This window comes from Mauremys mutica, chromosome 5 (genome assembly GCF_020497125.1).
Source record: "Mauremys mutica isolate MM-2020 ecotype Southern chromosome 5, ASM2049712v1, whole genome shotgun sequence".
Taxonomy (NCBI): domain Eukaryota; kingdom Metazoa; phylum Chordata; order Testudines; family Geoemydidae; genus Mauremys; species Mauremys mutica.
In genome coordinates, this window is record NC_059076.1 from 59,308,639 (window position 1) to 59,321,168 (window position 12,530).

Sequence of the window (12,530 nt, forward strand, 5' to 3'; positions counted from 1 at the left end):
GGAGCTACGCCTCTCGTGGAGGTGGTTTTTCTAGAGTGCTCTAGAGCTGGGAGAGCTGTGCCACAACCACCCAAGCCATGTTAAAGTGCTGCCGTGGCTGCGCTTAAGCAGTGCCAGTGTAAACTAGCCCAAAGCGATGGTTAGCTCTAAGAACACACATAGTTCCCAATCCTCTACCTCCTGCCCCATCCTCTATCAGCCCTGCTTCTGTACACCACAATAGAGACGCATTCACACCTTCATTTGAGGAGCTTTTGGAAGTAAAGTAAAACAACATCTTTATAATTAGATCTGTAACCAAGATACTCCTAAAGGCAGAATTACCATTGGACTTCTCTTGGTGATGGACCTTTACATACTGAAGCCTTAGTAAAATCCTCTCCTCTTTTTGGTTCCTAAGTATGTATTTTAAATTCTGCCAAATAACTTATTTTCTTATTTAATAATGACCCTGGTCAAAATTTGTGATATTAAATTATCATCCTGTTTGTAACAAAGTGTCCATATATTTTCCTGAATAATTATTAGAAATACCCACAGCTGATCTTTAGTGAGTACCTGATGTATCAACTTGTTGTAAACTACATGCAAATTCCTTCTTAGTGAAATTGTTTCCCCAAAACCTGGCCTATAACAAGCTTTAAACAAACCAAAAATACTCTGAAATTAAATCTGAAGAAATTAAATAAAAAATGTTCCTTTGACAAAAATGTTGTACTTTCATAGTAAAAGGGGCAGTATGTTGCCTGGGGAATTTTTGACAAATGCAAACAGGTTCAAGCTGATGTGTTTTACAAGTCATGACCAAAGTAATCTTTATATTACAAATTGATTTTAAACCAAATCTGTATGTAGGTACTGATGTGATTTACATGCTAATCCAGTAAATTGCTTGGTAATATAATAATATTAAACATACCTATGTCTCCCCCTCCAGATGTTCTCAAGACAATAGCTACCAGTACATAACCTCATACCTCCATTGTTCATTAAAGTCTGGAATCAAGTTTTCCATAGCATCTCTCTTTAACACTTTCTTTTCATAGTAGATCTTTATTTTGGTCAAAACCACAGAGTGCTAATCCAAGAATATTCTATCTTCTAGATGAGGTTTAGTTATTTTCCCACCATACGTCTCACTTTTCCTTATACCATTTGGAATGGGATCAGAGGGAATACAACAACTTTTTAATTTTAAGATATTGCAAATATTCAATTTTATTTGCTGAACTATCACTTGTTTTTATTTTGCAATTTATGGATGGCCACTGGATTGGAAGAGTAAACCAGGATGATCTGTTCGGATATTGCTCTAATTGATAACAGAGGTGTGCCTCTGGAATTTCTCCTGTAACATCTACTTTTCTGCTAGTTTTGTTAACTCAAGCAATAGTATTGCAGATATTCTCTGCGACTGGTTTTGCTGAGAACTGGATATCCAGAAGCTTAGCAATCAGGAGAGGAAAAAATCAAATTCCCTATGTCAAGAAACAAATGCTGGGGCAAATGTCCCAAAGTACCTGTCACCAGCTTGACTGACCTAGAGGGTTTCTCGCTAATTTTCAATAGTCCAACAAGTGTCTAATTCAGGTGGGCCCACCTGGACCTCACACTCACACAGGGTAAATGAAAAAGTCTCCCAATGACCTAAACATAAAGCTTCTTGGGTTATGATAGAGGGAAGATCCTTCTTGCCACTCTGACTTCATGCAGGAAGAGCCATTTGGTAGAAGCTGCCAGTCCTTTTAATTTGGCCTGCTGGGCCCTGACCGGGCTGCCTCATGTTCCTAGCCCTTCTAGCCATGGGAGAAGCAAGTCACTGGTTCCATCAGTAGCTGTCCTGGGAAGTCTTAATCGGCAACTGCAGAGGTCCAAAAGTCGCTGCCCTTCTTTTCTAAAAAGGGACTTCCCTGGGTGGGGTGGCCAGGGCACCCGGATCTCCAGCAAGGGGCAGAGAATGCCTGGTACACCCTGTCATCGTATCACACCAGGAACAAGCACTAGAAGGGGTAACTGACCAAAAGATATAGGGACAGAATCCATTAGCACCCTTAGTTACTGTATGGGAGAAACGGGACAACACAAGTGGAAATATCTTGAAAGGATTGAAAAAAGCTTTCCACTGCAAAGACAACATGAAGAGGGTCATTCCATGGGCTTGTCCCCACCACCATTAACACTCAAGCCATACAAAATGAAGAGATTAATGAAGTCATCAGAAGGTAAGAGGAGAACTAAAAATACAATACAACTAGTCTAGGATCTACTTTATTTATAAATATTTGACTGTGGAGAATTCTGCAACAACCTTCCAAGTAGATTCAAAATAGGCAAAATCCATAAAAGTGAAATTTAAAAGACAAGCTTTTAAATAGCCTTATTATAAAACAAAGATTCAGAAATATATGAAAATGAAATATAAATTCTCTTTGTACCCACAATCATCCAGTTAGTTTTTTGTAGGTAATATGGGAAAAGTGGGTCTTCAAGAAAATCAAATGCAGAGAGAGAGGTGACCTTGTGAACCAGCTCAAGAAGGGCATAAGTGGGAAAAAACACAGAGACACTTGTAGAATGATATGGATGCCAGGCAGTCCAGGCTGGTGGAGTGGTAACAGCAAGGGAGGGGTGACATGCAAGAGGCAAAAAAAGGTAAAACAGGGAGGGGCCGAGTCCTGCAGGGCCTTGACAGAAGAGACAAGGAACCTGAACTTGATTCAGTGGAGGGGTGACAAAGTTTGTGATGTGGTCAAATGAATAGGCAGGAATATCTAAAATATTTTAAAAGTAAGTTTTTCCATAGACTGGAGGGGGAAACATGGGTGTCAAGGAAGCCAGAGAAGAGGAAGTTACAATAGTCAAGGTGGGAAAACATGAGGGACCGAATAGTAATTTTAGCTGTAAAAACAGAAAGAAATAGACAGATGCTGGCAATGTTTTGGAATGGCAGCATCTGAGTGCAAGCTGGATGTGGGCAGCAAGAGAGGAAAAAAGAGGCCGATGATCTAAAGTCCAGGGGCCTTGAATGACAGGCAGAATGATGGCATTATTACAAGTGACAGAAAATTAAGAGGTGTGGAGAGGGTTTTTATTCCTTGGGAAAACCATCTTGTATCAGCCACTGTTGCAGAGAGTGCAATCCTCTTCTTGGCCACAGAGTGCCTGATTCACAAATTGCCCCTGGAAGTTACGCTGTCCTTGATTGCATTGACAGAGATGATCAGAGTCAGACACAGAAAAGACCTTTTTGGACATCTAGTCCATCTCCATGACAATATAGGCTTGTCTCTGCGGAGTCTTCCACAGTTTCCCATGGGAAACTATTCTACGGCACAGTCTAATGCAACTTAATGCCCGGAAGCTTTTCCTGATGTTCAGTCTAAATATCCCTTTCCTTAATTCCATCTCCTTACTTCTAATTAAAAGTGAACCCTGTGAACCAGCCTATATGAATCCTCCTCATCGTCATTGCGCTCAAATATTTGCAGGCCATTTTGTCTCCCACATACTCATCATTAAGCCAACTACACAAAAATAGCACCTTTCATCTGTCCTCATAAACTGATCCTTCCAGCCCCTCCCAACCATTTTCATTGCTCTTCTTTGAACTATTTGTCAATATCTTTCCAGTAATGAGGTGCTAAGAAATAAACACAGTATTTCAGCTGTTATTGCACCAGATTTCTACAGACAGGACTATTTCCATTCTGATATGGAATATGATGCTTCTACATATCCAGCAAAAAAAATGATTGTTTGTGTTTTAGTTGTGTCACATTGTAAATCCACATCTAATTTGCTGTCTGCCATTATTCCTGCTAAATCTCTTTCAGCATTACTGGCTTTGCAGGTTCTCCCTCACAATATGTTTTAGTTTATTTTTTCTCCAAACGTATATTAGACAGTATTTTTTCAAATTAAATCTCACTTGGCTGTTTTTGGTCCTCGTATCTAACCCCTTGTTGGCGTCTCTATATTATTTCTCAGGCCTCGCTGCTGTTTGCAACTCCTCCCAATTTAGTATCATCTGCAAATTTCATTAATGTGTGGTTTTACTCCCTCTTCTGGATCATTAGAGACATCGAATACAACTAGACCTAATATTACTCCCTGACATAGGTTGCCAAAAACTTCCCCAAAACTCAATTATGGCCCTTCAGCCAGTTTTTACTGCATGTGACAGTGTTCCTATCCAAGCCAACTGGAAGTAATTTTGACCGTAAGTTTGAATAAGATACCTTACCAATGCTTGATTAAAACCCAAATATACATCACCCAAATTCTCTTGATCCACTAATTCTGTCAAGCTATTAAAAAAAAAATCAGTCACAGATGTGGTTAGTGGTTTGTTGATTTGTTTTTTAATAAACCAAGGTTATTTATGAATCTCCATCATTGGGGATTTTTAAGAGCCGGTTGGACGAACACCAGTCAGGGATGGTCTAGATCAGGGGTCCCCAACCTCCGGTCCGCGGCCCGGTACCGGTCCGCGGCCTCTTACAAACCAGGCCGCGAACCGACCCAGTGGACCTCCCGCAGGCGTGCCTGTGGGAGGTCTACCCGAGCCGCGGGACGAGCGCTCCCTCCGCAGGCATGACCGGTCCCTGGTCCTGAAAAGGTTGGGGACCCCTGGTCTAGATAATACTTAGTCCTGCCTTGAGTGCAGAGGACTGGACTAGATGACCTCTCGAGGTCCCTTCCAGTTCTATGATTTTTATACTTAAAAAAATATATACAGGGAATAGAAGTTGGACTTATAAAACAGTAGTTGCCAGAACCACTCTTTTCTCAATTTCTTTTTCTTTTGGAAGATCAGCAGTACAGTTGCACAGCCCTAAATAAGTCATTATTACTCAGTGAGAGGGTTGGTCACAACACCCCAACATGCAACTAGAACTGGAATCAGAGATGTCCACCCACTTTTCCTCAGCCTGCAATGGCTGCTCCTCCTCCTTCTCCCATTTCCACTAGGTACAATGGGGTACCTGAATTAGCACCATTCACAACCTATCGCAGCAATGTGAGCATCCGGTTTTCATTTTTGTGTCTGTTTTATAACTGATGCCCATTTTTGCTTATTTCACTAATGCAAGTGCAGGGTTAATTATACATAAAAATACATAATAAATAGTACTAATACTCTGCACATATACAGTACCTTTACTATGAGGATTTCAAAGAACTGGATGATGTCCACATTACATTGTGCTTCTAGCGCAAGCCAGCAAAAATCAAACAAGAGCAATCATCATAAAGGAGGATTGAACACTATGCCCAGCATATAGAAAAGTTACAGTGAGACAACTGTAAATGGCTCACAAGCAGATTTAACTTCCGTGGACTCTAAGCCTTGTGTGCCTTGTATATAATATGTGTTCCAAGGATTCTCTACTGCAGAGACCTGGCTTCCGCTCCCTAATGAAAAAAAAAATCCCACCTTCTGAGGTTGAGAAGGCTTCCCAAGTGGCTGATTAACAGGAAGAGCTTCCTGAGGGTTCTGTGAGCTGCAGGAATCAAATTCAGAACACAGTCCAGCGGCACCGTTGTGCTGTTTCACAGAGAAAAAAGAGCCGACTTCTGAGAATGCAGTGGCACACCATAAAAGCAGCGACACTTTGAAATTAGCAAGTATGAATCTGGAATTCAGCACCTGTAGTGAACAGGCTTCCTGGCAAGTTCGTCTTGCAAGCAGCTAGCAAAGAAGCAAGTCCCAGAAGACTTTTGTTCCCCTTTTTACACTGCATGAAGTTACAATAAGGGGAAAAAATATATACATACAAGTATTTTTCAGTTTTCTGGACAACATTTAAAAATGTAAAATAAATAAATAAATAAAAATAAAAGAAAATACACACACCATCTGCTAAAACATAATAAAGTAGATTAATTCAGTCAATTGATTAGTTCCACACTGTTGGATTTCTTTAAATAGTAATGAAATCATTGCTTAAAAAATCCATCATTATTAAAATAAAAAAAAAGTTGGTTCAGCTTACCAAAATTTGATTTGTAAGTTGCTGGTCATTCCCGTAATTAAATCTATGTCACAAATTTGCAAGAAAAATGGACACTATGACTAATGCATTTACTTGCTGCACAAGTCCTGTCAGCCTGTGTAAAGCATTATGCCTGCTAAAACTGAGTAGATAAGAATTCCATACATTTTTATTAACTAACAAAGCTTCTTGTGTTTGTGGGAAGCTACATTTTTACATACACTTCCAATTAAAATCTAAATTTAAAATATAATTATAAAAAATAGGGGCCTTGATTTAACCAGCTACGTTGGTGCCCTAAAAATAAAACGGCACGGGTATTATGGAGTTTTCAAGCAATAAGAACAAATTCTGTCCCCTTAAACAAAAATAGTTAAGTCCTGGGCTTTGTACCCATAAAGGAGCTACAAAGACAGGCATAATATATGTTTGATCTATGTTAGCATTGATGGAGCATCAGAGTCGGGGGTATTTCCACCCTGATACACTTCATCCAGGACACATGCCCTCATTTTCCCATAAACTGCAATACAGAAATAGTCCAGTATAGGTTAGTCCAAGAGAGAGTCATAGGAGTTTTAACTAAGACTTTCATTTTTAGGCTGCCATTTTGCACATTTACTCAGGGATCTGAATGTTCCTGGGTCCCTTATATTCCTAATTTTATGTCTCCTACTGGCACAGACCTCAGGATTCAGCCATAATTCTTTGGTCCAGGAGAATAGATGACTGGTCCTTTGAAGCCTATCATAATTGACCCCAAATTGGCTAGAAGGGATCACCATTGAGTGACGCAAGGCAGTCCCTCATTTCACGTGCTGAACAATATTATCCTCTACAGATTTCCAGCCCATTGGCTCAAGAGGAAGGGAGATGAAGAGGAAGAAGGAAGTGACTAACCAACCTGGTTTCTAGCCTAGCAGTGCAGAGAATTGTATGAAGCCAATCTCTCCCTTCCCCAGGCATATGGCATTACACTGTGACTGGAAAAAACAAAACAAAAAACAAATTCAGTTCCCATCTGAACAAGTGCATTTTCAATGAAGTCAAGGAAATTGCACGTGCACAAGGAAACTGGCCCAGTTTCTGGAAACAATTTTAAAGCCAAGAAGGAAGGTGACTGTCCTCTGCTGATGCTTCCAGATAAACAAATATGAATAATCATCTGTATGGCAGGAGGGTAGAATACTGCAGGAACATAAAATAGAATACAATTCCCCATGGTATTAACTCCCAAATCAGTTATTAGCAGTCACATTACAAGTTCCAAATCTACCAAGCTTCTTTATGTACTGGGTGCAAAAGCTAACCCAGAGAGATTAATTATGTTCATACAAATTTGCTCAGTCACTCTTCTAACAAATCTCAGCCAGAGTTATCAGATGGGCTACACAGCCTTGCCATTTATTGGAATATTCCAGTAGGCACAACTGCAAATAACTGACTAGGTGCAACAAATCCAGTCAGCCAAATCTACACATATTGTTTATTTCATCCAGATTTAAACTGAATTCTTTAGGTAAACCTAGAATAATTCAGTTAAGTTTTAAAATATTAGAAGAGCAGATTATCACATATGGTGGTCTGGTTTTAGCATTTAAAAATTATTAACTCTTTTCTAACATGACAATCTTCAGAAATGAAACAGAGGTGCTTAGATACCGTGCGGATGAGCTCAGTATAATAACCTAGATATACAGATGTTTGAACTTCTAGACTATTTCTACTGTAATCACCAACTTCTTTATTTAAAAACGTGTCCTTTCCTTTCAGATGTTGGATCAGCAGCCAGCAATGCTGTTGAACTCAATGGCACTGGTACTGCAGTACGTTTGCATGCTTTATAGTAGCAACCACTCTGATAACCAACCACTCTGTATTACTAAAATGCTATCAGATTTTATTAAAACCCCATCAAGGGGAAAACTTGAATCACTTATTATGCTCCACAATTATTGCAAACCAAACTGTTAAAATGAGAGGAGGAGATAATGATATTAACTTCCTAACTTAAAGCAATCCTCTGTGGCCTGATTCTAAAATATTCTCATGGTCTGAAATTTATGTAAATTGAATTCATCTATCATTAGTTATTACCAGTCTAGCAACATAAAAAAAACAGTTTTCTGTAACAATTAGTTCTTTAAAACACTGTTTTAATTAGACCTGGGACATTATTAAACTAGCTATGAATATGTACAGTATCATTTTGCACATCCTGCTGCATGTAAATCTACAGGAATTTTTTGTGTGGGGAGATGGGAGGGAGGAAGGAAGTTGGTTTGGACACTGTTTTTTAAACTTTCCTCCCCAACAAAAGTATCGCAGGCTACATGACCTAAGAACACGATGACCCATCAAAATAGCCTTTCAAATTCTATTATATGAATACCAGAAACTTGTTAATTCCCCCTGTAACAGGGGCCCTGCTCCACTTCTTCCCCACAGAAACTGCACAGAGTCCTCCAGATGTACTCTCAGTGAAGATTTATTTCACCAATATCACCATAGTCCCTCATGCTTCCCCCTATTTAAAGTGCTTGCCAAGGTTTAGGTCCCCTCAGCAGGATCTGAGGGGAACAGAGGTCTCCCTACTCTGAGCCTTCTCTGTGACAACCCCCAGCTAGCCCTGTTCCTCTCTTCTCCCCTCTCTTGCACTTCCTTCCTGTGCCTCCTATCAGCCCTGTGCGGATGGGCCGATTGAGTTCATTACCCCCAGTCAGCTTCTCCTGGGGCATGTATCAGCCTCTAAGTGATCAGGGTGCAGGCTCACCTACTCACTCCATTCTCTCTCTCTCTCACTCCATTCTCTCTCTCTCTCTCTCTCTCTCTCTCACACACACACACACACACACACACACACACACACACACACAGAGTCAGATCACATTCTAACATTAAGTTGAGAACTTTCCTACAAATCAATACTTTTCACCACAAACAGTTTATTTTGGAGAATAACTTCCCAAAGTCCATGCACAATCCTCTTAGAGGAGTTAGAAGTCCAAGTAGCATACCCAAGAATATTACAATTAATCTTTCAAAATTAGAATTCTTCCAGACCCTTATAAGCAGCCTATATTTAGTCTAACGTGCATAGGCCCTGACTCCACAATGTGCAGAGCATGTGGGCACACTGCTCCGCCACACAGAGTCCCACTCACTTTGCCAGAGCTACATGTGGATGCAGCAATCTGCCTATGTGGAACAAACCGCAGGATTGGAGCTACAGTGAGCCAAATTCTGCCCTTTATTCAGCTCTTCCAGATCTCTCAGCTTCACCTTTAACAAACATTATACCAATATGCTTTACAGTATTGTAGGTCTGTAAATACATCACTGTATATAGAAAACACACTGTCTGATACATAGCTTTAGATATCTGTTTATACCTCAATTTCATGTTTGCACTTTAGAGACATTTTGAGGTCAAGATTTTCAAAACAGGAGCATAATTCTAGGTGCCCAAAGCCCGTATTTAGGCACCAAATCATCTGATTTTCAAAGGTGCTGAGCATTCAGTAGCTTTCATTGACTTTTCATAATTAGATTACTTATTTACATGCCTAATTATGGATTTCTGAAAATCTCATCCTAAATGTTAGTAGAAAGCATACATATTGAGGACCAGATTTTGATCTCACACTGGAATAAATCAGGAACAACTCCCTTGAAGGGAATAGATATACACCAGTATAAAATGGTGTGAGATTGGAATTCAGCTACATATGGCCCCACTTCTGCAAAAATCCTCACTTTAACGGGTCTACTCACCTGCTTAAAATTAAATATGTGCATATGTGTTTACAAGATCACAACCAATGCAGTTATATTATATATACGGCTTATACTTATTATATATCATGCGCACATACACTCCCCCCCATAGAATCACATTTTCAAACAGTTACAGTACAATAAAATAAAATTTCAAATCTTTGTATGTATACATGCCTCACTAATAACCTCTGATTTAACTTACTTTTGAGAGGGTATTTCTACAAAAAAAATTTATTTAAAAAAAAATTTGGTACCATAGTTTGTCTTTAGTTAATTTACAATAATTTTTTTTAATAATCTGATTTCCTCTTCTATGGATTTATAAAAGAAGAATGTTCACCACATCTTGCCAGTATTGCATACAAGTATGAAATTAGGTAATCACACATTTAGGGAAAATTCAAAAACATTATTAGAAATTCCTAGAACTAAATTCAGAACTAATACATTTGTGTCGAGGTAATATAAATGCATATGAGGTCAGAATTTGGTCTAGCTTCTTTAACCAAGATTTGTTTAAAACATATTTGGAATTTGAGTTTAGAAATTCTAAACAATATTCTTTTAAAATGTTAAATTACTTTGATAATACATTATATTATGTGTGACTTAGGGTTCAATCACACTCCCAATGATGTCAATAGGCTACAAATGGCTTAAATGAGCCCTGAATTGGTCTCTCTGTGAACTCAAAGTTCTCACTGCAGTGGAGATGGAAACTGCAGGGAATTTAGGTCTTGCTGACCATTTTCTCTTACTAGACCAAAGAAAGTGAAGGTAATTTGACAAAAAGATTCCAGAATATGGTGCAGAGATTTTTTTTTTTAAGAGCAACATTACTAAAGCCCCACTAACCCATAAAACGGGAGAAACATTTCGATGTTGACATTTTTAGATTTTGCCTGTGTGTACATGTATACACTATACATAAACATACACAATAGCTACATCTTTAGCTAACTCTAAAACACGTCCAACTATAGAAACATGGTACACAACTGCAAATCTCAGTATTACTATCACACTCTTTGCAGTATGTTTTTATATACATACAGTTATATATTTATATACACACACTATTCTAAAAATCTTTTTACATGCTTAATAAACAATTCCATGTCTGTAGTTCCAATTTCACCTACATATTTTATATTAATAGTTTTGCCTTTCATTCAATTCACACATCAGATTAATTCTCTATTTGGGTAAGCAAGAGTGGAATTGAAAACACCCAGTTTTAAGTATTTACATATTTTAGAAAAAAAGTAAAGTAAAATCCATGATTAACTATACAACTCAAGTAATCAGTCTCATCAGTTTATATCATATTGTAAGAAAATAATCCAATATCTCTCGTTAAACAATACATCAATACAAAATCTTTTTCCTTTCTTCATTTATTTATTAAAAAAACGAATCTGTTTGGCCTTCTTTTCAGTTAGTTTGCTGAAGAAATTTTACAAACTAATATGCCCACAAATATCACTTTAGCTTTTTAAAAAGGAACAGTTTGTTTGTTTCCTTGTTTCTAGCTACTTCAGTCTGATCCTCAGGGACACAGAGAAGAGTGGCTTCGCTGACAGTAAAATATACTAAACAAATGACATGTCACTGAGTAAATTAGCATCTCCTTTCGATCAGCCAGGTCATGTTTTCTTTTCAAAGTCCATGGCCCCTTGATAGAAAATAATGATTATCTAACAAACTTTCTTAGAAAAATCAATGTACTGACACCCATCTCTGAAACATCTGCCCAATAATAGATTATGTTAACCCATTAAGGAGAAAATTAAGATGTACTTAAACATTTATTTACATTGATCAAAGATTATACATTCACTAATTTTCTTGTGACTCTGATTCAATGAAAAGAAACAGCAATATTTCTAGTTAATTAAAGAAGGGGTGAAAGAAATACTAAAACTATTCAATTATTTACCAGCTTAACTAAATAACTAGCCAGCACCAACCATAATATAAAAAATACAATGTTATAGCGTAACCATTGCATTACTTACCAAAAAACTTCCAAAGGCTGAGTTAAATATAGCAGCTGCCTAGAGAGAGAGAGAAAAAAAGAAAATATCACTCACAATAAAAACATCCCTAGTGAAGAACAGAATGCTATTTCCCCTCCCAGCATGTCTTCATATCCTCCAAATACACACACACCTGATTAAACAAAGTTAGCCATTGCTTACAAAAATTTCCAGTGTCCTGTAGCTTATGAGGACAAATGAGTTCCAGCTTATCAACTCATAAATAATGGGTTGTATAAAACAAAATTGCCGCTGTATTTTATATCTTACAAACTTATAATGGGTACCAAAGGAATCCCCAACAGTACGAGACAGAATCTCAGTTTCACTGATTTTACTCTAATTCACTGAAAAAAATTTTACATTATTGACAGTCATTTTAAAAAAAACCTAAAACTTTTAAAGGGCCCAGGATAGAAAGAAAGTTCTAATTTGTGTTGAACTAAAACAGACAGTTCATTTTAATAGCCCCCTTACTCATTTTTCAGTACAGTATCTTAACTGGGCAAGTAACCTAAGAAATTATGAACAATCACTTATTAACAGGCAATAAAAAATGAGCAATAAATTGCAAATAGAAATAATGTAGGAAAAACAGAATAATACAGCTAACTCTGAGGCCAAAATGTCCAAGCATTATCTACAATTTAACAGTCTTTGTAAACAACTGGTAATGACTGTAGAAGCCTTTTTGCTTACTAAATATCCAGGAAAC

The 12,530-nt window shown here is 37.9% G+C and overlaps 1 protein-coding gene across 3 annotated transcripts in view; it reads right to left on the bottom strand.

The window, feature by feature from the left end:
* SLC10A7 (solute carrier family 10 member 7) overlaps positions 1–12,530 on the bottom strand; it is a 194,301-nt gene that overhangs the window by 117,564 nt on the left and 64,207 nt on the right. For all 3 annotated transcript variants that reach the window (XM_045019556.1, XM_045019557.1, XR_006579922.1), the window contains exon 5: positions 11,795–11,833. In XM_045019556.1, the coding sequence (XP_044875491.1) occupies positions 11,795–11,833 (39 nt within the window). The remainder of the gene's footprint in view (positions 1–11,794; positions 11,834–12,530) is intronic.